Source organism: Rhinopithecus bieti, unplaced genomic scaffold (assembly GCF_001698545.2).
Source record: "Rhinopithecus bieti isolate Rb0 unplaced genomic scaffold, ASM169854v2 scaffold_2349, whole genome shotgun sequence".
In the NCBI taxonomy this organism is placed as follows: Eukaryota; Metazoa; Chordata; class Mammalia; order Primates; family Cercopithecidae; genus Rhinopithecus; species Rhinopithecus bieti.
In genome coordinates, this window is record NW_016804051.1 from 315,792 (window position 1) to 336,956 (window position 21,165).

General features: G+C 47.9%; 2 protein-coding genes across 5 annotated transcripts in view; one reads left to right on the forward strand and one right to left on the reverse strand.

The window, feature by feature from the left end:
• Positions 1-4,354, forward strand: part of ARSG (arylsulfatase G) — a 154,044-nt gene extending 149,690 nt beyond the window's left edge. For all 3 annotated transcript variants that reach the window (XM_017863483.1, XM_017863477.1, XM_017863481.1), the window contains one exon: positions 3,684-4,354. In XM_017863483.1, coding sequence (XP_017718972.1) covers positions 3,684-3,958 — 275 coding nt within the window. In that variant the 3' untranslated portion in view covers positions 3,959-4,354. The remainder of the gene's footprint in view (positions 1-3,683) is intronic.
• Positions 4,355-4,768: 414 nt separating this feature from the next.
• The window catches only part of WIPI1 (WD repeat domain, phosphoinositide interacting 1), a 38,142-nt gene continuing 21,745 nt past the window's right edge, over positions 4,769-21,165 (reverse strand). For both annotated transcript variants that reach the window (XM_017863513.1, XM_017863519.1), the window contains 9 exons: positions 20,533-20,630; positions 19,778-19,870; positions 18,700-18,770; positions 17,607-17,714; positions 13,552-13,716; positions 12,389-12,496; positions 10,656-10,774; positions 9,551-9,651; positions 4,769-5,304 (listed from right to left, as the gene is read on the reverse strand). In XM_017863513.1, coding sequence (XP_017719002.1) covers positions 5,257-5,304; positions 9,551-9,651; positions 10,656-10,774; positions 12,389-12,496; positions 13,552-13,716; positions 17,607-17,714; positions 18,700-18,770; positions 19,778-19,870; positions 20,533-20,630 — 911 coding nt within the window. In that variant the 3' untranslated portion in view covers positions 4,769-5,256. The remainder of the gene's footprint in view (positions 5,305-9,550; positions 9,652-10,655; positions 10,775-12,388; positions 12,497-13,551; positions 13,717-17,606; positions 17,715-18,699; positions 18,771-19,777; positions 19,871-20,532; positions 20,631-21,165) is intronic.

Consider the following 21,165-nt stretch of genomic DNA (forward strand, 5'->3'; position numbering starts at 1 on the left):
ATTTTTTTGAGACAGAGTCTTGCTCTGTCGCCCGGGCTGGAGTGCAGTGGCCAGATCTCAGCTCACTGCAAGCTCCGCCTCCCGGGTTCACGCCATTCTCCTGCCTCAGCCTCCCGAGTAGCTGGGACTACAGGCGCCCGCCACCTCGCCCGGCTAGTTTTTTTTTTTGTATTTTTAGTAGAGACGGGGTTTCACCATGTTAGCCAGGATGGTCTTGATCTCCTGACCTCGTGATCCGCCCGTCTCGGCCTCCCAAAGTGCTGGGATTACAGGCTTCAGTCACCGCGCCCGGCCTGTTTTTTCTTTATGCTATCTGTTTCCTTGAATATTTCTCCCTTCACTTCTTGTATTGATTTTTGGATTTCCTTGCATTGCGCTTTGCCTTTCTCTGGTACCTCCCTAATTAGCTTAATAACTAACCTCCTGAATTCTTTTTCAGGTAAATCAGGGATTTTTTTCTTGGTTTGGATCCATTACTGGTGAGCTAATGTGATTTTTTTGGGGAGTGTCAAAGAGCCTTGTTTTGTCATATTACCAGAGTTGGTTTTCTGGTTCCTTCTCTTTTGGGTAGGTTATTATTAAGTCTTAGTGTTTTGGTGAGCCTGTATCCTTGGACTGTGAACTTCACAAATGCTTCTTAGTCTTTCCCTTCCCTCCCCTTAGGTGGAACAGCTAGAGTGACTACAGCTGGGATCTCCCTACCCTTAGGTCAGTTAGGCTCTGAGAAAAACCTAAGTAATTTAAGCTCTGGTAAAATAGTTTCCCCTGACGGCAGGCCTCGTTAAGAAAATGAGAACGTTTTGGTATATTTAAAAATTACTTTTCTTCTACCTCTTTTGGACGGATGAAGAGATGTTTCTCCAATATTTACTGTAAGAACTTGGTTGAGCTCCTGGAGGTAAAACTCACAAAAGTGCGTGTGTTTTGGGTGTTGGGGGAGGGGGCACTTGACGACTGGGCCCCACTGGAGTTTTTCATCCCTCAGAATTGTCCACATTGAGCCTCCAGCAATTTGTCAATTACAGTGCAGGGTTTCCCTACTCCTGACACTGGTTCTTGCAGAGGTTTCTGCTTGTGGGTTTCTGCTCTGGTAAGTTGTGATTCTTTCTGTTTGCTTGTCTGTCTCTCTGACTTTGGGGGCAGTAGTTTGCCCTGTGACTTCACTTGTCTGAAAGACCTAATAAGAGTTGTTGATTTTTTTTTTTTTTTTTTTTTTGAGATGGAGTCTTGCATTGTTGCCTGGGCTGGAGTGCAATGGCACGATCTTGGCTTGCTGCAACCTCTGCCTCCTGGGTTCACGTGATTCTCCTGCCTCAGCCTCCCAAGTAGCTGGGATTACAGGTGCCCGCCACCACACCCAGCTACTTTTTTGTATTTTTAGTACAGATGGGGTTTCACTATGTTGGCCAGACTGGTCTCAATCTCCTGACCTTGTGATCTGCCCGCTTCAACCTCCCAAAGTGCTGGGATTACAGGCGTGAGCCACTGCGCCCGGCCGAGTTGTTGATTTTTTAGTTTGTTCAGCTTTTTACTTGTTAGAATGAAGTGATGACTGCCGACCTCCTTACTTGCCAGACTAGAAACTGGGAGTCTCCTATTTAGCCATCCTTAAAAATTGTAAGCTGGACATTGTTGGTGATGCATCGTAGCAATTCTGATTTCTGTTATCTGAGAGTGTTGATTTTTGTTTTCACTGGCAGTTAATCAGTAGTCAATTCCCTTGAACTTATAAAGCCTTAGTTTTACACTTTGTTAGGACGAGTCTTTCAGATTTTTCCCTTGATCTTAGGCAGATCCCTCAGTCCTGGGACACAGTCTCTACTCCTAGCATGAACTGTTTGTCAAAGCCCACATCACTGCCCTTTACTGGCAATGAAGAATAATCAAATTCTACTCCCAACTCAAGGCAAAGACAACAACTATTAATCTCTACTGATCAACTTGACTCTCAGCCACAGGAGGAAATCCAGTAATAAAGGGTTGTCTAAAGGCTTTGAGATCTACTCATTCTCCTAAATATTTCAGATTTTATTTCTGGCCAGATTGGACCAGAAGGCTGAATCCTTAGGTGGTATGGCTTTGCCCCTATAGATTTCCTTGGACTGAGTTGCATGTTGGCACCTGCTCTCATCATATAGTAAAGGATGTGATAAGAAGTCGTCAGTGGAACCATCCTAATATCAGTTTTGTTTTTTGTAAGAATGCCAGTGAGCATTCTATCCTACAGGGTCCCCTGGAGGAGAAGGAGCCCTGGAAGAATTTCTCTCAGATCTTAGTGTCAGAAAAAGCTCTGCTTCTCCTGAGCAACTGATAAGTTTCTATCTCATTAATGTTTGGCTGCTGCTAAGCTCAGAAGCATAGTCAGTGTTTAGGAACTCTTGTAATTTTGAGGGCTATCTTTTGCCTTAATTCCCTGTGTTTATTTAATTATGTTGTATTTCTTTCCATCAGACACCTTAACTACTTTTTCTATAGCAACAACAACAACAACAACAACAAACAAACAAAACACACACACACAAAAGTCATGGGAATCATGAAGAGCCAAGGAAGCTGCTATCATTCCGTACATTTTTGTCCTTGCTCTTCTGGATGGCTTTCACAGCCAGATTCGAATCCACATAAGACTGTCATCTTCAACCCAAAGTGAAATTACTCACCTGCCTTTCTACTTGATTCACCAATTGGTAGTCAATAAATCGATTTTCAGAAAAATCAAATTTACTCCTAAAGGGCAGAGGTTAAAGAGACTTAAAAAAATTATATCCTGGCTGGTGCGGTGGCTCATGCCTGTAATCCCAGCACTTTGGGAGGCCGAGGTGGGCAGATCATGAGGTCAGGAGTTCGGGACCAGCCTGGCCAACATGGTGAAACCCCATCTCTACTAAAAATACAAAAAGTAGCCGGGCGTGGTGGTGGGCGCCTGTGATCCCAGCTACTCAGGAGGCTGAGGCAGGAGAATTGCTTGAACCCAGGAGGCAGAGGTTGCAGTGAGCCAAAGATTGTGCCATTGCACTCCAGCCTGGGCGACAGAGCAAGACTCCAACTTGAAAAAAAACAAAAAACAAAAAAAAAAAACCCATTATTTCCTGATTTTGTGTCAATAAAGATACTTGAATGAATATTCTACTGGCTCTGAAGGCAAGTTCAAGGAGAACTTCCAAATCATTTTAAGCTGGGTGCAGTGGCTCCTGCTGATAATCTCAGCATTTTGGGAGGCTGGGACAGGAGGATTGCTTGAGGCCAGAAGTTCGAGACCAGCTTGAGCAACATAGCGGGACCCTGTCTCTGGGTGGGGCGGGGGGGAAAGCTGGGTATGGTGGTGCATGCCTGTGGCCCCAGCTACTTGGGTGGCCGAGGTGGGAGGATCGCTTGAGCCCAAAAAGGCTGGGGCTGCAGTGAGCTAGGATCACGCTACTGCGTTCCAGCCTGGGCAACAAAGCCAGACCCTGCCTCAAAAAACAAAAACAGAAATGAAAAAGCAAAACATGTTGGACCACAGGATCATCACTGGAAGGAGCAAATAGATTCTCAAGGTCATTTCTTTGACAGAGGGAGCCATCATTAGAACATTGGGTTATCTGGTACATTTGAATTAATGTATAATCACTTGCAGCTCTCGTCTTTACAACATAGGGCAAATGTCAGGGTTAGCAAGGTATTTGTTGTCATTCCCTCTCTAGGTGGAGCCAGAGCATGTGATGGGAGCATCGGGCCTGAGCTGCAGCATAAGTTTCCTCTGATTTTCAACCTGGAAGACGATATCGCAGAAGCTGTGCCTCTAGAAAGAGGTGGTGCGGAGTACCAGGCTGTGCTGCCCAAGGTCAGAAAGGTTCTTGCAGACATCCTTCAAGACATTGCCAATGACAACATCTCCAGTGCAGATTACACCCAGGACCCTTCAGTAACTCCCTGCTGCAATCCCTACCAAATTGCCTGCCGCTGTCAAGCCCCATAACAGACCAGTTTTTATTTCACAAGGAGGAATATCTGGGAATTAGGCAAGTTTGTTTCCAAACTTCATTTTTACCCTCTTTACAAACACATGCTTTAGTTTAGTCTTGGAATTTAGTTTTGGAGTTAGCCTTGCATATCCCTTCTGTATCCTGTCCCTCCTCCACGCTGGCCTGAGAGCAGCTGAGCCGTGCTGGCTCTGGGCAGGGAGTGTGCCCTAATGGGAAGCACACGGGCTTTGGAGTCAGGCACAGGTGCTAGCTCCAGCTTTTGAACTTGGGCAATTGTTTAACCTAACCTGCAAGTTGATTTTGAGGGTTAAATAAAGGCATACATGAGAATGCCTGGCACGTTACCTGACACAAAGCAGATATTCAATGCATTTTCGTTTCCTTGTTTCTCTGGTTCCCAGTTTCTCTGGTCATTTTCGCGTAAATCCATTCTAATTAGTATCTAGGGCAGAGCTTCTCTATTTTTTTTTTTTCCTTCCACAAACCAGTGTACTCACTGGTCTCCACTTTAATATGCAAACAAATCACCTAGGATCTTGTGAGAATCTGGATTCTGTCTCAGTAGGTCTCGAGTGGAGCCTGAAATCCTACATTTCTAGCAAACAGTGCCTTGAGGAGCACAGATTGAGACCAAAGTTAGGTTGCTTTCCAGATCTCAGAGCAGACGAGTCCATGGATAAGTCTGTGGCCCAATCCCCTTCCTCTCCTTTTAAGGGTGAAACGATTGTATTTAAAAGATGTTAAAGAGTTCTTCCTGTCCCCTATAACCACAAGGAAATAAAAAAATATAAAAACCTCAAAAATGCATTGCCATGATTTTATTATTAGTGTCCAAAATGGGACTCCCAGTAATAAATGATTTATTCCAGTCACAGCCAAAAAAGACTTTGCCTGGCTAAAATAGTCTCTCTAAGTATGTAATATACAAGAAATACAATTCAAAGAGATGTTCCTATAAGTACATTTTTTACACAGCATATATTTAAAAAGGAGGCCCCTTTTAATATAAAATTCTGGTTATATACCAATATGGTTAATTAGCATTTACACTATGGTTTGAACATATTTTAAATAGCATAATGTGTATACAATGTCTCCCACGCCCACTGGCAACCAGGGTGGTGGGAAGCTTGGTGAGGAGTTAACCAGGTCCTGTGGTTTAAGCAGTGCAGCACCTGGGATTCCTGCCCCCCTTTCTGCTCACACAATTGCACTCCATTCTTCCACCTTCCTTGTTTTCTCCAAAACCACCTGATAGGGGGATGTCCTGATTTCTGAGGTGTGCTTCTCATCATGACTGCTTCGTTTTGCCCTTCTGATTTCCACGGCACAAGATTATCTACCAAAATCAAAACAGAATGGCCTTACTCTTCTCAGGAAGAGGCTGGTAGGCAGGTGCATTATCAACAGGTCTGTGCCCATGCAGAGTGATCAGGGAGAGGCTGGGCACTGTGGAAATTTTCTGTCTGACTGGGCTCATGGCCACAGAACAGTCACCCAGCTTATTTAGATGTAGACAAGTATGACACAGTTCTAGGAAATACTGACTGTATAAAAATATGTGTGTGTGTGTATGTATTTATATGTATATGTATATATTTTTAAAGGCTCATCTTACTTGTAAACATGGACTGCTCAATCACTATTAAAAAGTCCGTTTAGGCCAGGTGCGGTAGCTCACGCCTGTAATCCCAGAACTTTGGGAGGCCGAGGTGGGTGGATCACTAGGTCAGGAGTTTGAGAACAGCCTGGCCAACATGGTGAAACCCCATCTCGACTAAAAAATACAAAAATTAGTCGGGCATGGTGGTGCGTGCCTGTAATCCCAGTTACTCAGGAGGCTGAGGCAGGAGAATCACTTGAACTGGGAAGGTGGAGGCTGCAGTGAGCCGAGATCTCCCCAGCCTGGGCGATGGAGCAAGACTCCATCTCAAAAAAAAAAAAAAAAAAAAAAAAAAAAGTCAGTTTAGGCTGGGTGCAGTGGCTCACACCTATAATCCCAGCACTTTAGGAGGCTGAGGTGGGTGATCACCTGAGGTCAGGAGTTCAAGACCAGCCTGGCCAACATGGTAAAACTCCGTCTCTACTAAAAATATAAAAATTAGCTGGGTGTGGTGGCATGCCTGAAATCCCAGCTACATGGGAGGCTGAGGCACTAGAATCACTTGAACCTGGGAGGTGGAGGTTGCAGTGACTGGAGATCACGCCAACACATTCCAGCCTGAGGGACAGAATGAGACTCTATCTCAAAAAAAAAAAAAAAAAAAAAAAAAAAAAAAGGGAAGGTCAGTTTATACCCTTGGGCTTGATATCCTGACTCTTGCTCACAAGATTGGGACTAGTCTCACAAAATACAGAGACTTATACAGGTTGGATTGTTCCTGAAACAAAAGCTTCTCATCCTCCTGAATGAAGCAGCTTTCTAAGGTACCAGAAACGATCAAGTCTCTTTTCTTTCACTGCTCTCGGAGCAAAAGAAGCAAGCGTGATCAGTGTATGAAGTGTCAGTATATGTTCTAAAGAGATCGCTAGTGATGACCCGCCTTCTTAAGGCAGCGGCTCACAGAGCTCCTGCAGCAGACTACTCAGGCAAGGCTATATGTTCGTTGCTGCAAGAGAGGCGATTTTAACCAAGCTGAGACTCTTAAGAGCCTTTTGTGGTCCTAGCAGATTTTAAGGAATGCGAGTAAAGATGTGAATTCTGCACAGAGATTTGCAATAGGCATGACAATTCAGAATAAGGACACAGAGAGGAAGTTCCCTAGTATCCCTCATTGAACATTTCTGCCAATTCAGGCATGACTGAGATGGGCCATGTTGACAGAGCATCCCAGGAGCATGCGTGCCTCTGGTCCTTATGTGATGAGATGGAGAAGCCTGCCGGCTACTGAGACAGTGCCTTAGTGGGAACACTGGCCCTCATCACCATCTGCCTGCAGGCTGGAGGGCAGGCTGAGAGGTTGGTGGCTGCCACGACACAGTCCGGCACACAGGGGCTGCCCGACACTCACAAAGGTCTAACACCCTTTCTAGGGACCTTGTTCGGTGACCACTCTCACTGGCAGGAAGTATTTCTTGTGTATAAATAAGAATTCCTCATGCAATTTCAACCAACTTTCTTTCATTTGGTCCTTAGGAGGGAGAAGAAACAACTGGCTTATGCCCAGCTTCCTGGCACTGAGTGGGCACACAGGCCTCAGGACAAACTTTCTCACTGGTTCTTCAATTAAGTACCTCCCCTTTTCCTTTTGACCCCAAATAAATGATCTGCACAAAGTACCTATTATTTTATACAGGTTCTTTGGCAAGGAGCTACCTCCAAGATGCCAATATCCAAATTACCCCAATTCTGTACATATAAGAGGTTGCAAGGTTTACTGTGATTACAGTGAAGAATCTGATAATGTTTTATAGTAGTCACAGACTTTTACCAAAATTAGTGAAATGGAACCTAGTGAGTGTCTGGATGCGGTAAACCCTGACAGAGTAGGGTGGCCACATTTGTCCCCATGGTGTCTGACCGAGAGTGCTCTGGTTCCTGGAAGACTCAACTTCAGGTAAATAACCACCGCCTTTTGAGCTTGCAGAAAAACACCCTTTAAGGCCAGCTGGGGCCATGAGAACCCAAAGGTAAAACAACTGGTTTATAGTTAGGCAGCATGCCAACAGAGGTTTTGACATTTATAATTAGTATTTTTAAGAACAACTGCTCTCCGCCACTAAGATATAAACTTCACTTGCCAGCCATGTCTCTGACAACCTGCCTCTTGAAAGCCACAAATGTAAAAGCTCACGCTGTGATCCACAAGCCAATGTGGGAGATCACAAACAACAACTCCCGGCCCTGCACTCAGGACCCCACGGCAGCTTTGTTTTCTAAGCCAAATGTGCTCACTAGAGGGTTCCTACGGATCTGCCAGAGAAAGCCGCCAGACCTGCACTCCATCCTTTTACAACTGGAATCTCAACGGACACAAAACAACGATCAGGAGACATTTCCATAACAAAGCCTAATGGGCATTGCTTCAGTGCCCGAGTGGCAGCTCCTCTCTGGTTCTAGGAGTTGATGCTCCAAGTCTTGGCCCAAACGCTACTTCCAGCCAGGAGCAGTGGCTCACGCCTATAATCCCAGCACTTTAGGAGGGCCGCGGCGGGTGGATCACTTGAGGTGAGGAGTCCGAGACCAGCATGACCAACATGGTGAAACCTCATCTCTACTAAAAATACAAACTATTAGTTGGGCGTCGTGGTGCACGCCTGTAGTCCAGCTACTCAGGAGGCTGAGGCAGGACAACTGCTTGAACCCAGGAGGCAGAGGTTGCAGTGAGCCAAAATCATGCCACTGCACTCCAGCCTGGGTGACAGAGCAAGACTGCGTCTCAAAAACAAAACAAAACAAATCAGTACGTCCATCTGGCAATGATTTCAGGTTGACTATCTGGGATGTTTTGACTGAAACTCACAAGAGCGGTCTATGTTACTCCAGATGGGAGCTTGAAGAATGGGAAGTTGAGGAAGCCCTGGCAGGCGCTCAGGAGAGAATCTTGTCTTCAGTTGCAGGTGGTGGGAGAAGCCACGCCCAGCACTTAGCCAGCCCCGAGGGCCCTAGCTGTGGGAACAGCCTGAGCAGGTTGCTGGGAAACCCAGCTAAAGGTGCTCGGACAAGCTCCGGCACTGCACCTCCCACCCTCCACAGAGCATACAATTGCTTTTCTTTTCTTTTCTTTTTGAGATAGAGTCTTACTCTTTCACCCAGGCTGGAGCGCAGTGGCACAGTATAGCTCACTGCAGCCCCGACCTCCCAGGCTCAGGTGATCCTCCCACCTCAGCGTCCAGAACGGCTGGGACTACAGGCACATGCCACTACACTCGGCTAATTTTTGCTTTTTTTTTTTTTTTTTTTTTTTTTTTTTTTTTGGTGGAGATGGGGTTTTGCCATATTGCCCAGGCTGGTCTCTAACATCTAGGCTCAAGCAATCCTCCAGCCTCTGCTTCCCAAAGTGCTGGGATTACAGGTGTGAGCCACTGCACTCGGCCAGTTGGTTCTTAATGAGTGTCTGCAACTGCCTCGGAGGTGCAGGTCTGCCAGTCAGAGCTGCAGGTAAGTGAGGGTCAAGCTGGTCCGCAGAGTGCAGCAACTCAGCTCAGAGTCCTGAACACACAGCCCAGCCCTCTGAAACCATCCCCTCCAGCACAAGGAAGGCAGCATTCTGCAAAAGCATCCATGGAAGCCTCAGGAAAATACGTTTTTATGCAAGGTACATGTTCCTACCTTCTAGGCAGCAAAGTCGATGCTACAGAAGCAAAATAAGAGATTCCAGGCCTCTAACTGGAGGGAGGTCACCAAGACTCCCTGGATTAGTGACTCCAATGCCATCAGGGTTTAGCTCAACACCTAAAGGCTACTCTGTAGGATTCGAAGCACACAGTACAACAAATATCCTATGGCTTTCCAAATACCAGAGCAGAGGATTAGCTGTTATAGACTAGAAAACAGGGCAAGGGACTCCGCCTTTTGTATGAGGCGAAGGTTTCCTTCTAAGCACACAGACTGAGCCGCCCAGTTACGGGTTCCTAATGCTCACAGGAGGAAACTCATTCTCATCATCCAGACACACTGGTCCCGTTGCAAACTCATGTTCAGGAATAACTTCTCCTCGCAGCGCCCCGCCGTCCTCGGAATAACCTGGAAACCAAGAAAGAGACATGAAACAAGCCCTGGGGATCTGCTTTTATGCCATGACCTGGCGGGTGGGGAGGGGGAGCTCAAATAAAGGGCAAAGGAAGCAGAGGGGCTGTCTGTCATCCCCCTGGAGGGACTGTGCCTAGGACAAGCCATAATCCTCACCATCTGCCGTCTTTAAGCCTGACCTGCCTTTCCACTTCAGATGCCTGAAACATCCTACTTCTTTGAAGTTTGCTTTGTTGAGGTAGGGTCTCACTATGTTGCCCTGTCTGGCCTCAAACTCCTGAGCTTAAGGGATCCTTCTGCCTCAGTTTAACTTCCTGAGTGGCTGGGACTGCAGGCACTTTGGAATTTTTAGTTTAGCTTTAATTTTTTGAAACGGAGTCTCACTCTGTCACCCAGGCTGGAGTGCAGTGGTATGATCTCAGCTCACTACAATCTCCACCTCCCTGGTTCAAGCGATTCTCCTGCTTCAGCCTCCTGAGTAGCTGGGATTACAAGTGTGTGCCAACATGCCCAGCTAATTTTTGTATTTTTTAAGTACAGACGGGGTTTCACCATGGTGGCTAGGCTGGTCTCAAACTCCTGACCTCAAGTGATCCGCTTGCCTCAGCCTCCCAAAGTGCTGGGATTATAGGCGTGAGCCATTCTGCCTGGCCTCATTGCAATTTTTGAAGAGGCAAAGGGTTAACATCACTTGTTAGGAAAAAGACCATATCGTGCGATGCCTTGACAGGTTGAGGGTCCCAGGTTTAAAGGCTATTACCATGGCCTCACCTGTGAGGAAACAAAACATTCCAGGAGAGTGCTCTACCCCAAAGTAACAGTGAAGGGGAAGGTGAGGGAGGGTGAAGGGGGAAGGGGAAGGAGGGTGAAGGGAGAAGGGGAGGGAGAGCATTCCACCCCCAGGTAACAGTGACGGGGGAAGGGGAGGGAGGACAGAGGGAGAAGGAGAGGGAGGTCACTGTTGGAGATGCTCCCCTGTTGGCCCCGCATCCACCCACCTGGCACTGTGGAGGCTGAGGATGCACTTGGTCTGGCTACGGTTGCTGCATAAGACTGAGGTAAGGAAGGTCTGAGGTCATTTTCTTTATTCTCTTCTGTTGTTCCTGAGCCAAGCAAGCTACTTGTGACAATCAAGAGGGGGTGAAAGAAAAAAAGAAATCATCATATATCTAGGACACCTTCCAAAGGAAAAGCATGAGGAAGCCTGTGCTCAGCTCTGTGGGTTATGTATGTATTTTTGAGACAGGGTCTTGCTAGGTCACCCAGGCTGGAGTGTAGTGGCTCAACCTCGGCTCACTGCAACCTCCGCCTCCTGGGTTCAAGCGATTCTCCTGCCTCAGCCTCCCAAGTAGCTGGGACTACAGGCACCCACCACAGCAACTGGCTAATTTTTGTATTTTTAGTAGAGACCATGTTGGCCATGTTTCACCATGTTGGCCAGGCTGGTCTTCAACTCCCGACCTCAGGTGATCCGCCAGCCAACTCTGTGGGTTTAAATTGTAGACCTACCCACACACTGCTGGGCCAGGATGAGCTGAAGTGACCTGAAACTGCCAGGGGCAGCTGCACACTGTCAAAATGGCCCATCTCTCTTATATTGACTAAACAAAGATTGGTCCTCTGCTCTTCCCAGTACACACAGGTGAGGACATGCTAGCAAGGAGAGTCGCCATCGGTGGGGGGCAGTGGCAACTCTGGTGCCCTGGTCACAGCAGGAGAGCTCAGTTGTGCCCGTTCACAGAAGGCATGAGTCCTTTTCTTTTGTTTTCTTTTCTTTTTTGAGACAGGGTCTCACTCTGTTGCCCAGGCTGCAGGGCAGTGGTGTGACCACGGCTTACTGCAGTCTTGACCTTCCTGGGCTCAGGTGATCCTCCCACCTCTGCCTCCCGAGTAGCTGGGACTACAAGGCATATGCCACCATGCCTGGCTAATTTTTATATTTTTTCTTTTTGTAAGGATGGGGTTTCCCCATGTTGCTCAGGCTGGTCTCAAACTCCTGAGCTCAAGCCATCCGCCCTCCTTGGCCTCCCAAACTATTGGGATTATAGGCATGAGTCAACATGCCTGGTAGAGCACTTTCCAATTCCACGCAGGGAACAGGTGTTTTTTTTTTTTTTTTTTTTTTTTTTTTTTTTTTTTTTTTGAGACAGGGTCTCACTCTGTTGCCCAGGCTGGAGCACAGTGGTGTGATCATGGCTCACTGCAGCCTCAATCTCTCCAGGCTCAGGTGATTCTCCCTCCTAAGCCTCCCGAGTAGCTAGGACTACAGGTGTGTGCCACCACATCCAGCTAATTTTTGTATTTGTTTTTGGTACAGATGGGGTTTCACCATGTTGCCCAGGCTGGTCTTGAACTCCTGGACTCAAGCCATCCGCCCACTTCGACCTCCCAAAGTGCTGGGATTACAGGTGTGAGCCACCATGCCTGGTGGCAGGGAATATTTTTGAACGCCCACTGTGAACTCGGGGCCATGTTAGGAGGACAGGCCAAGGGGGAGACCATCTTGTGTGTTATTAATCCTGGCACTTTTCCAGATGACTACCACAGGCTGAGGGCGCCTGACACAGAGCCCAGGGCAGAGCAGTTGCCCACTAGAGGTTTGCCACTGAGACTGCCAGTGAAGAACAAATCAAAGCAAGGGCATTGAAGCTTGTCATTGTTCTTGGCGAAGGGACAGCTCTATGCAACCAGCTCTTGAAAGAAGCTATCTTTTGAAAAGCAGTCTCTTCACCTGTGGGTTTTGATTAAGACACACTCTCCTCCATCCTGAGGATCCAAATTGTAGATGTAAAGGTGTCCATTGGATGATGCAACTAGCAGCCGTGGCAACTTCTGGATCCTAAGGGCCAAGGAAAACATAAGCTGTGATGACAACGGAGATGGGTGATGGGTTCGCTTCCAATGACAAAGCCCCCCTCACCCTAGCTGTCACCAGATTCTGCCTTTGACAAACCCTTAGCCCACTGATCTGGTCTGGGCTTCTGGCTATTCCTTTGCATTCTGGCCTTGGGATCTACTTTCAGGATTATTTCTTGTCTTTGAACGCAATAGTGTGGATGAGGCAAATGAGTGTAGATGTTGTAACTCTGAAAAGCAGCAGCTAGCGAACACATTAGCGCCCTACATGGGACTCAGTCTCCCTCTGACATGTGTCTCTGCCCCTAACCAAGACAGAAAGCGGGCAAATGGATGACTGGCTCACTGTCTTTGCTGGTAGGTTTTGTGAAATTTTTAAAATGTTCAACTTTTGAATAAACTCCTTTAAACTTCTTAAAACATCTGTCAGCCCCATAGGAGTCTGAACCTAGAAAACAGACCTGGAGGCTTTTCACATAATTACATAAAAATAAGAATTGTTTTTAAGACAGCGTTGTTATAACCAGAAGGTTAAAATTCCCATGCCAACTTCTAGCTGCCCCCTGAGAATCCGTATTGAAGTCAGATGGGAATAGCAGGGGTTTGATTCTGCTCACTCTTCCTTTGGGGCAAGTTTTCTTTTTCTTTTTTGAGATGGAGTCTTACTCTGTCCTCCAGGCTGGAGTGCAGTGGCACAATCTTGGCTCACTGCAACCTCCGCTTCCTGGGTTCAAGCGATTCTCTTGCCTCAGCCTCCCGAGGAGCTGGGACTACAGGTGCGCGCCACCACACCTGGCTAATTTTTGTATTTGTAGTAGAGACGGGATTTCACCACATTGGCCAGGCTGGTCTCAAACTCCTGACTTCAGGTGATCCGCCTGCCTTGGTCTCCCAGAGTGCTGGCATTACAGATGTGAGCCACCATGCCCAGCCTGGGGCAAGTTTTCTCTTTCTTTTCAGGTTTGGGGATTTTTGTGCTTTGGAGAAATAAATTGATGAAAGCGTGGTCTTGTTTAGAGTGGGCGGCACTGTACGTACGTTGAGAGGGTGCAGATGTTCCTCTGCCCGGAGAAGTTCAAGCGTGCGGTGGCAAAGGCCCTGTCCTGATGCATCATGTCGGACACCTGGGTTGGGAGGTAGTTGGTAGCAGCCATGAACATCTTTCCCATGTAGCCACTCCAGGTCGAAGTCTCTTCTGGTCGACTAGGGAATAATGCACAGACAATGCTGGGACTGGGCTGCAGGCCCCACACACACCCAGGAATCTCCACACCCAAGCGTCATTAGCCACACTCATCACAGCAGGGAGAGACTGTGCCTTAGCTAATGTTCTGCCCACTGAGAACAATCCAAGATGTATTATTCTGGCAATAACTAAAGAGCATCAAGGGCTTGTTTGTTCTTCAGAAGAGCCATTGTAAAGCTGTTATAAGGTTCCCAGTGCTACTGCTTTCCCCTATTAAAGAAGGCTTATCTGATGACTAGTCTGATTCTAGATTTCCAGAAGAGAGCTAGGGTAGAGAGTGAGATGGACTCGATATCCAGGTGCCATTAAATAAGCTCCAGACTGTGCTGGGCTCATGGAGGAACAGACAGATCTCAACGTGAAGGCCTCCTGAGCCAGACTGAGTGGGTAGCAAACCTCCGGGCAAGAAACTTTGGGTGGTGTTTGACTGTAGATAACCCTGGAGTCACCCAGGTACCCAGCATGCAGAATGATGGAGATCATGCAAAGGGGCCTGGGATGTTCCCTGCAGTCATGGAACTTCATCCCAAGGCCTCTGCCAGACAAAGGGGGTGACTGTTCTGTTGGTGGGAGACAACCCCCAGCTCTGCCCCACACAGAGGGTGGCACATTGAGGACCAGGGCTGCCATGTGAGTTCCCAGGAGCAGGCAACTGCTAAGAGGCTGCTTGTCTACAGGATTAGGTCCTGGTGGGAAGCTCACCCTGCAGCTCAGAGCCCTGGGAGGTATTCTTTACTATGCTACCAATGGGCTAGGGGGTCTTTGGACAAGCCTCTCTGCGCCTTCATGTTCTCATGTGAAAGTGACTATGCTAGGTGCACTGCTAGGATTCTGTGATCCGAAGCATCCTGAGACATCCCTGTATGACTGTCCCACAGCCCTGTGCTCCAGGCTGGGGTTTACAAAGAGGTGTACGATCCAGACCCTGCATTCCAGGTTGAGAGAGCACGGGTGTATACAAAGAAAAACAACGTGAGCAGTTAATATGTGGTGCTGCACAGATGGCCCAGGCAGAGCTAGTCCAGGACCACAGAGGAGGGGAGAGGCGGATGAGGTTCCTTAACGTTTCCGTGTCCAGATTTCCTCATTTGGGAAACAGGAATCATCATCACAACCTTCCCAACAGGGTTGCTGGGAGAACTAAGGAGGCTGAGGGCTGAGCATGGAGCCTGGCACGCGGCATGTGCTGTTTTATGGGACGGTGTCTCTGCGGCTGGAGGAAGTGAGGAGGTTCTGTGGGTGGTGGCGGCTGGGCTCTGCAGCAGGTCTGACTCAGCGGGGCAGGGAGGAGCTGGGATTTCATTCCCAAGGTCAAAGGGGCATAAAGGTGTCTGAGGAGGAGGTGTCATGTTCAAAGGGACATTTTCAGAAGATTAATCAGCAAGATGATATAGGGTGGATTGGTATTGGTTGAAAGAGACTGAAAAGTCAGACCAATTGTAAGAGTAACGGCTGGACCAGCACGAGGTGCTGAAGACATGGCTAAGGGCCCTGGCCAGCAAAGCAGGGCTGAAGAGGCACGTGGGAGGCGTAACTGCTGGGTACATATGAATACTCCGTAGATAGGCTGGGGGAGGCACATGTGAGCCATAACCGCCAGGGACATATGAACACCCCATGGACAGGTTGAGTGGAGAACCCAGAACAACTTGGAGGTTCTGCTCCTGGTCACCTGTGCTCACAGACAGAAACGGGAGAGCCTGGAGTGGGAAATGAATCTCTGATAATAATCCCCGGTGGAGGCGGGGCTGCAGCAGCAATTGGGATCATTCACTCATGGAACCTTGGGGTTGAACAGCATCTTAACAGCTCAGCCGCCCTCCGGTGCTCAAACCCACGACAACAGATGATGAATTAAGGCTCCAAAAAAGACCAGGGCTTAAGAAGCTGTCTGAAAAGTGAAATAAAAGCCTAAAAAGTGGATATAATCTCCAGGGAAATAGTAAAAAGAACCTCAGGGCAAACAATGAGCTTTGGGTTACATCTGTGCAGATTGGGGTTGGAAAGTTCTGGAAAGACAGAGGAGTGAGAAGGGAGCAGCCCCCAGTGTTTCATACATCACAGGGGGCGGGGGGTGGGGACAAGGATTCTAGCGCTGAAGAGACATCTTCAGCTGTGATATGTGACATGGCTCAGGTGACCTCAGACAGAGTGGGCTTGCTCTAATCACATGTGCCTTTAAAAACAGAGCTTTCTCCAACTGGTGGCAGAAAAAGATGGCAGAAGGGCAAGTTAGAGAAATCTTGACACCTCCCTTTCAGCCTTGTGTCACGCTGAGAAGACCCAGTCCTGCCATTCTGGGCTTCTGGCTGCAGAACTATGAGATCATAAATGTGGTTGTTTGCCTGCAGTCCCAGCATTTTGGGAGGCTGAGGCGGGTGGATCATGAGGTCAGGAGTTCGAGACCAGCCTGGCCAACATTGTGAAACCCCCGTCTCTACTAAAAATACAAAAATTAGCTGGGTGTGGCGGCAGGTGCCTGTAATTCCAGCTACTCGAGAGGCTGAGGCAGAGAATTGCTTCAACCCGGGAGGTGGAGGTTGCAGTGAGCTGGCGCCACTGCACTATAGCCTGGGCAACAGAGCGAGACTCCGTCTTAAAATAAATAAATAAATGAATGAATGTGGCTGTTTCAAGCCCTTAAGTTGTGGTCATTTGTTGCTGTGGCAATGGGAAATGATGACACATACCATTGGCTACACTCTAACACAGGCTTCCGTACGTGGCCAGCCCTCACTCCACTGCTGCCTCCATTGCACTAGCGGGCATTGGTGCCTGCCGGTGTCATGTATGTGTTAGCATGTATCAGTGTGATATGGTGCCTAGCCTCTCTCATGTATGTATTGGTATGTATCAGCATAATATGGTGCCTGGCCTCTGTTACGTATGTGTTAGCATGTATCAGCGTGATACGGTGCCTGGCCTCTGTTACGTATGTGTTAGCATGTATCAGTGTGATACGGTGCCTGGCCTCTGTTACGTATGTGTTAGCATGTATCAGTGTGATACGGTGCCTGGCCTCTACACCTTCCTCTTCTGAAACTCTATCCAAGGGTACAACAACCAACTCCCCAAATACAGTAGGCTTTCTGTCCTGATCCTGCCTTTCTCTGCAGGTTGGGGTAACATTTTCAAAGCACTCTTTCTCTAGAATCCTTGTTCCCCACCGTAGGGTATGAAACAATGGGGGCTGCTCCCTTCCCACTCCTTAGTCTTTCCAGAACTTTCCAACCCCATTCTGCTCAGGTGTAACCCAAAGCTCATTGTTTGCCCTGAAGTTCTTTTTACTCTTTCCCTAGAGATTTTATCCACTTTTTAGGCTTTTCTTTCACTTTTCAGACAGCTTCTTAAGCCCTGAGAAATTGCAGGTATTTCCCAAGCACTCAGCGGTGGTGCTGGCAGCGATGATAAATAAATATATTGCTATATTTACAGCTACATCAGCTGATGCCTCTTAGTGCTTACTATGTGCCAGGCACAATGCTAAACGCTTTGAGATCTGCAGACTCATTTAATCCTCGCAACAAGCCTCAGACGCATATACTATCGTTAGGTTTGTTTTGCAGATGAGGAAACTGAAGGACACAGATCTAAATGATCTTCCCAGGATCTGCTGGCTCCTAAGAGGCAGAGCTGGGACGTGAACTCACGTGGGTGGCTCCCAGTTTTTTGCTTATGTGCATTATGCCCCCAAAGTTTTGCTAACGCACTCCATCACTTAGGTGAAGCCCCAAGTAAAGCCAAGATCAGGGTATTGAGAAAGAAAAGAGATCATTCATGCCGGCAGAAGAGCCAGGGCCTGACTCCTTTCATTTAATGAGCATTTGGCAACCTGTGCAGTACTTGCCTGTTGGTGACCTGTTCCAGCTTGAAGATGTGCACCGTCTCGGTGTTACTGGAGGCGCAGAGGAATTGTGAGTCCATACTGAACACTAGAGAGCTGATTGTCACATACCTAGAAACACAGCAACACATGGGCCCGTGAGCTAGAGAAATGAGAGTTACAGCCTTATAGCTCAGAGATCAGCTTTATAAGAAAATTACATGTATCCTGAAGAGCCTAGGTAGCCCCAAATCCCTTACACATTGTGGTGCCCATATTTAGAAATCAATGTCAGAAAGATTCACAAACGGTCATAGTCTTTTTTATTTTATTTTATTTATTTATTTTTGAGACAGAGTCTCACTCTGTTGCCCAGGCTGGAGTGCAGTGGCTTGATCTCAACTCACTGTAACCTCCACCTGCTGGGTTCAAGCGATTCTCCTGCCTCAGCCTCCCAAGTAGCTGGGATTACAGGCACACACCACCATGCCCAGCTGATTTTTATATTTTTAGTACAGACGGGATTTCAACATGTTGGTCAGGCTGGTCTTGAACTCCTTACTGACCTCAGGTGATCCGCCTGCCTCGGCCTCCCGAAGTGCTGGGATTACAGGCGTGAGCCACCGCGCCCGGCCCATAGTCTTATTTATGTGAGAGGAAACAAGGTATAGCCCTGCCTCTGTTAGCAGAAGGGAAGAACTGTGCCTGGCATTTTGGAATCTTCCGGTTGCTCTGTGCACCGATCTGGCTGCAAACCTACATCCGATAAGATCCCAAACAGTCACACTTTACATGGTCCTTTATTTCCATGGAAGGAAATCAGAAATTATTTTTGGACTGTGACTCCCTGGCTCTCTCATTTTTCCTGTGCCGGCCGCCCACACACACATCAAAAAGGGACTCTCATGGCTGAACTGTGTTAAAACAGCATCTCGGCTTTCAGTGTTGCTGAACCCTAAGTAAAGCCTGGAAGTCAATTACCTGGGAGAGTAGTTACACTTCCTCCAGGTGAGTGGAGGGCACAGAGCCACTCTCTGTCCTCTCCCTAGACAGCTGCCAGCGGCCCCTGCGGGACTTCTGCGGGGACTTTAAAATGGGTTTGACATTGAACACAGACCTTTTCATCCCTCTCCGGAACTCATAGAGCTTTTGCCCATCAGGGACAGAGAACACCCGGATGACCGTGCCCTGGAAAAGAAAGCAGGTGGACATTTCATAACCATTCATGGTTTCACACAGAGATGTCCCTTTAGAGAGGAGTCTGTTTTATTGGTTTTGAACATCTGTCTCTGAGGAAGCACACCGTGTTAAGCATAGAGGCATTTTTATTTATGTTCCATATCAACAATTCTTGGAAAATGTTTTAAACACCCTCTGTCTACCTTTTCCTTTCCACCTGTGCCCAAGGCTGGTGTGTGTGTGTGTGTGTGTGTGTGTCTGTGTATGTGTGTGTGTGTGTGTTCGCCCAACTGCTCTGGTTTCTTAGAATTTCAGTTTGAGGCTGGGCATGGTGGCTCATGCCTGTCATCCTAGCACTTTGGGAGGCCAAGGCGGGTGGATTTCCTGAGCTCAGGAATTCAAGACCGGCTTGGGCAACACAGTGAAACCCTGTCTCTACTAAAATACAAAAAATTAGCCAGGCGTGGTAGCATGTGCCTGTAATCCCAGCTACTCGGGAGGCTGAGGCAGGAAAATCGCTTAAACCTGGGAGGCAGAGGTTGCAGTGAGTGGGGATCGTGCCATTGCACTCTAGCCTGGGTGACAGAGCCAGACTCCATCTCAAAATTAAAAAAAAGAAAAAAATTCAATTTGATCACTTTCTCTGATTATTCTAGGCAGAAGACGTCAATTTCTCTAAATAGCAAAGTAAAGCATTGGGTTTGCACTGTACTGTGTTTATAAGGTGTAGCATCTGTCTGTCTCTACGGCTGATATGCATGAACATTTCTTCATAAGACCACAAATTTTCATGCAAAGTGTGTCTTGTATCTTGCATAGTGCATAATTATTGAATTAACAAATGTATGAATATAGCACACATGCAGAGGCCAGAAATTCTCCCTCTGAAACAAATTCTGAGTGGGCCCAGAGACCAGTCAGTCTTTATGTCACCAGGCTCATTCCATCCCAGCCCTGGGCATGGCAGGAGCCATCCAGCGAACCCCAGACAGAGGTGTTGGTGGGAGTGGACTCACTTTTTCAGACGCACTTGCTAGTTTGGAGCCTGAGGCATTGAAGGTGATGGCAGCCAGTGTCCCCTCGTGGGCAGCAATAGTGCAGACTGTTTTCTGTTGGTGAAAAGGCAAAATGGATACTGAAGATGTAGAAGAGGGAAGATGGATTTCACCCTTCCTCTTTTCTCCTTTCTCCCTCCTTTGTCCAACTCCCTGTCTCTTCCTCTGTTCCCCAGGCCATTTGCATGTAAGCTGTGCGTCATTTTCTGGTGAATCAAGATTCGGCTTTAAAGGCCACTCCATTTCCCTCCCTTTTCCTGCCCTCAGGAAGGTGGCCACAAACTAAGCACCTGATGCAGTGTGATGCCGTCGCAGGCGTGCCCTGCACGCATGTTTAGGGAACTTCCCACAGCAATCCTGTCCTGCTCAGGGATGCCTCAGAGACTAGAGAGCAGGGAATATGAAACACCTGCACACTGTCTCAGGCTGTGGCATGGGACAGCGTGACACATTCAGGCAGACAACTGGCCCCTTGCTGGCAAGTGGTTTTCATTATGCTGCAGATGTCTGACTTGGCCTGGCCCGCTGGCTCATGGTGACGTTGACTGACAGCAAGCCCAAGGGGAAATAGCATCACCTTCTCTTGAACAACTCCCCCAGCATTGCTTACCCCCACCGCCTCCAGCCCCCCGCGGCAGGGCATTGTTATCTGTCTCCTTCCATGACCACACAGCCAAGGCAGCTGGGTTGGCTCAGCCAGGTCACTGTCAACTTACCAGGGAGTTTCCATCATAAAGCACAATCTCCCCTGAAGTCAGGCTTCCAGGATAGGCCAAGTAAGAATTGGAATGGTTGATAGAGAGAGCACATAGACCTGGCAAAGAAGAAACAGGACATGAGAAATCTGGGGCCAAGGGAGAGAGTGCACGGCTGGAGAAGGCATCTGAAAACAGTACAGCTACAGTGCCACCTACTGGCAAGGGGAGGTATGGCTTTGTAGACAACTGCTTTCCGCTGATGATTCTTCTGATCAAAAGGTTCCAATAAAGCCAATTCACAGGGGAAGACCTCCTGATTTAACACTGGCTGTGTCTTTGCTACAGTGAAACAATGAGACTTGCTGGGTGCAGTGGGTCACGCCTGTAATTCCACCACTCTGAGGCGGGCAGATCACTTGAGGTCAGGAGTTCCAGACAAGCCTGGCCAACATGGTGAAACCCCATCTCTACTAAAAATACAAAAAGTAGCTGGGCATGGTGGTGCATGCCTATAGTCCCAGCTACTTGGGAGGCTGAGGCAGGAGAATCACTTGAACCCGGGAGGCAGAGGTTGCAGTGAGTGGAGATTGTGTCATTGAATTCCAGCCTGGGCTACAGAGTGAGACTCTGTCTTAAAAAAAAAAAAGAATA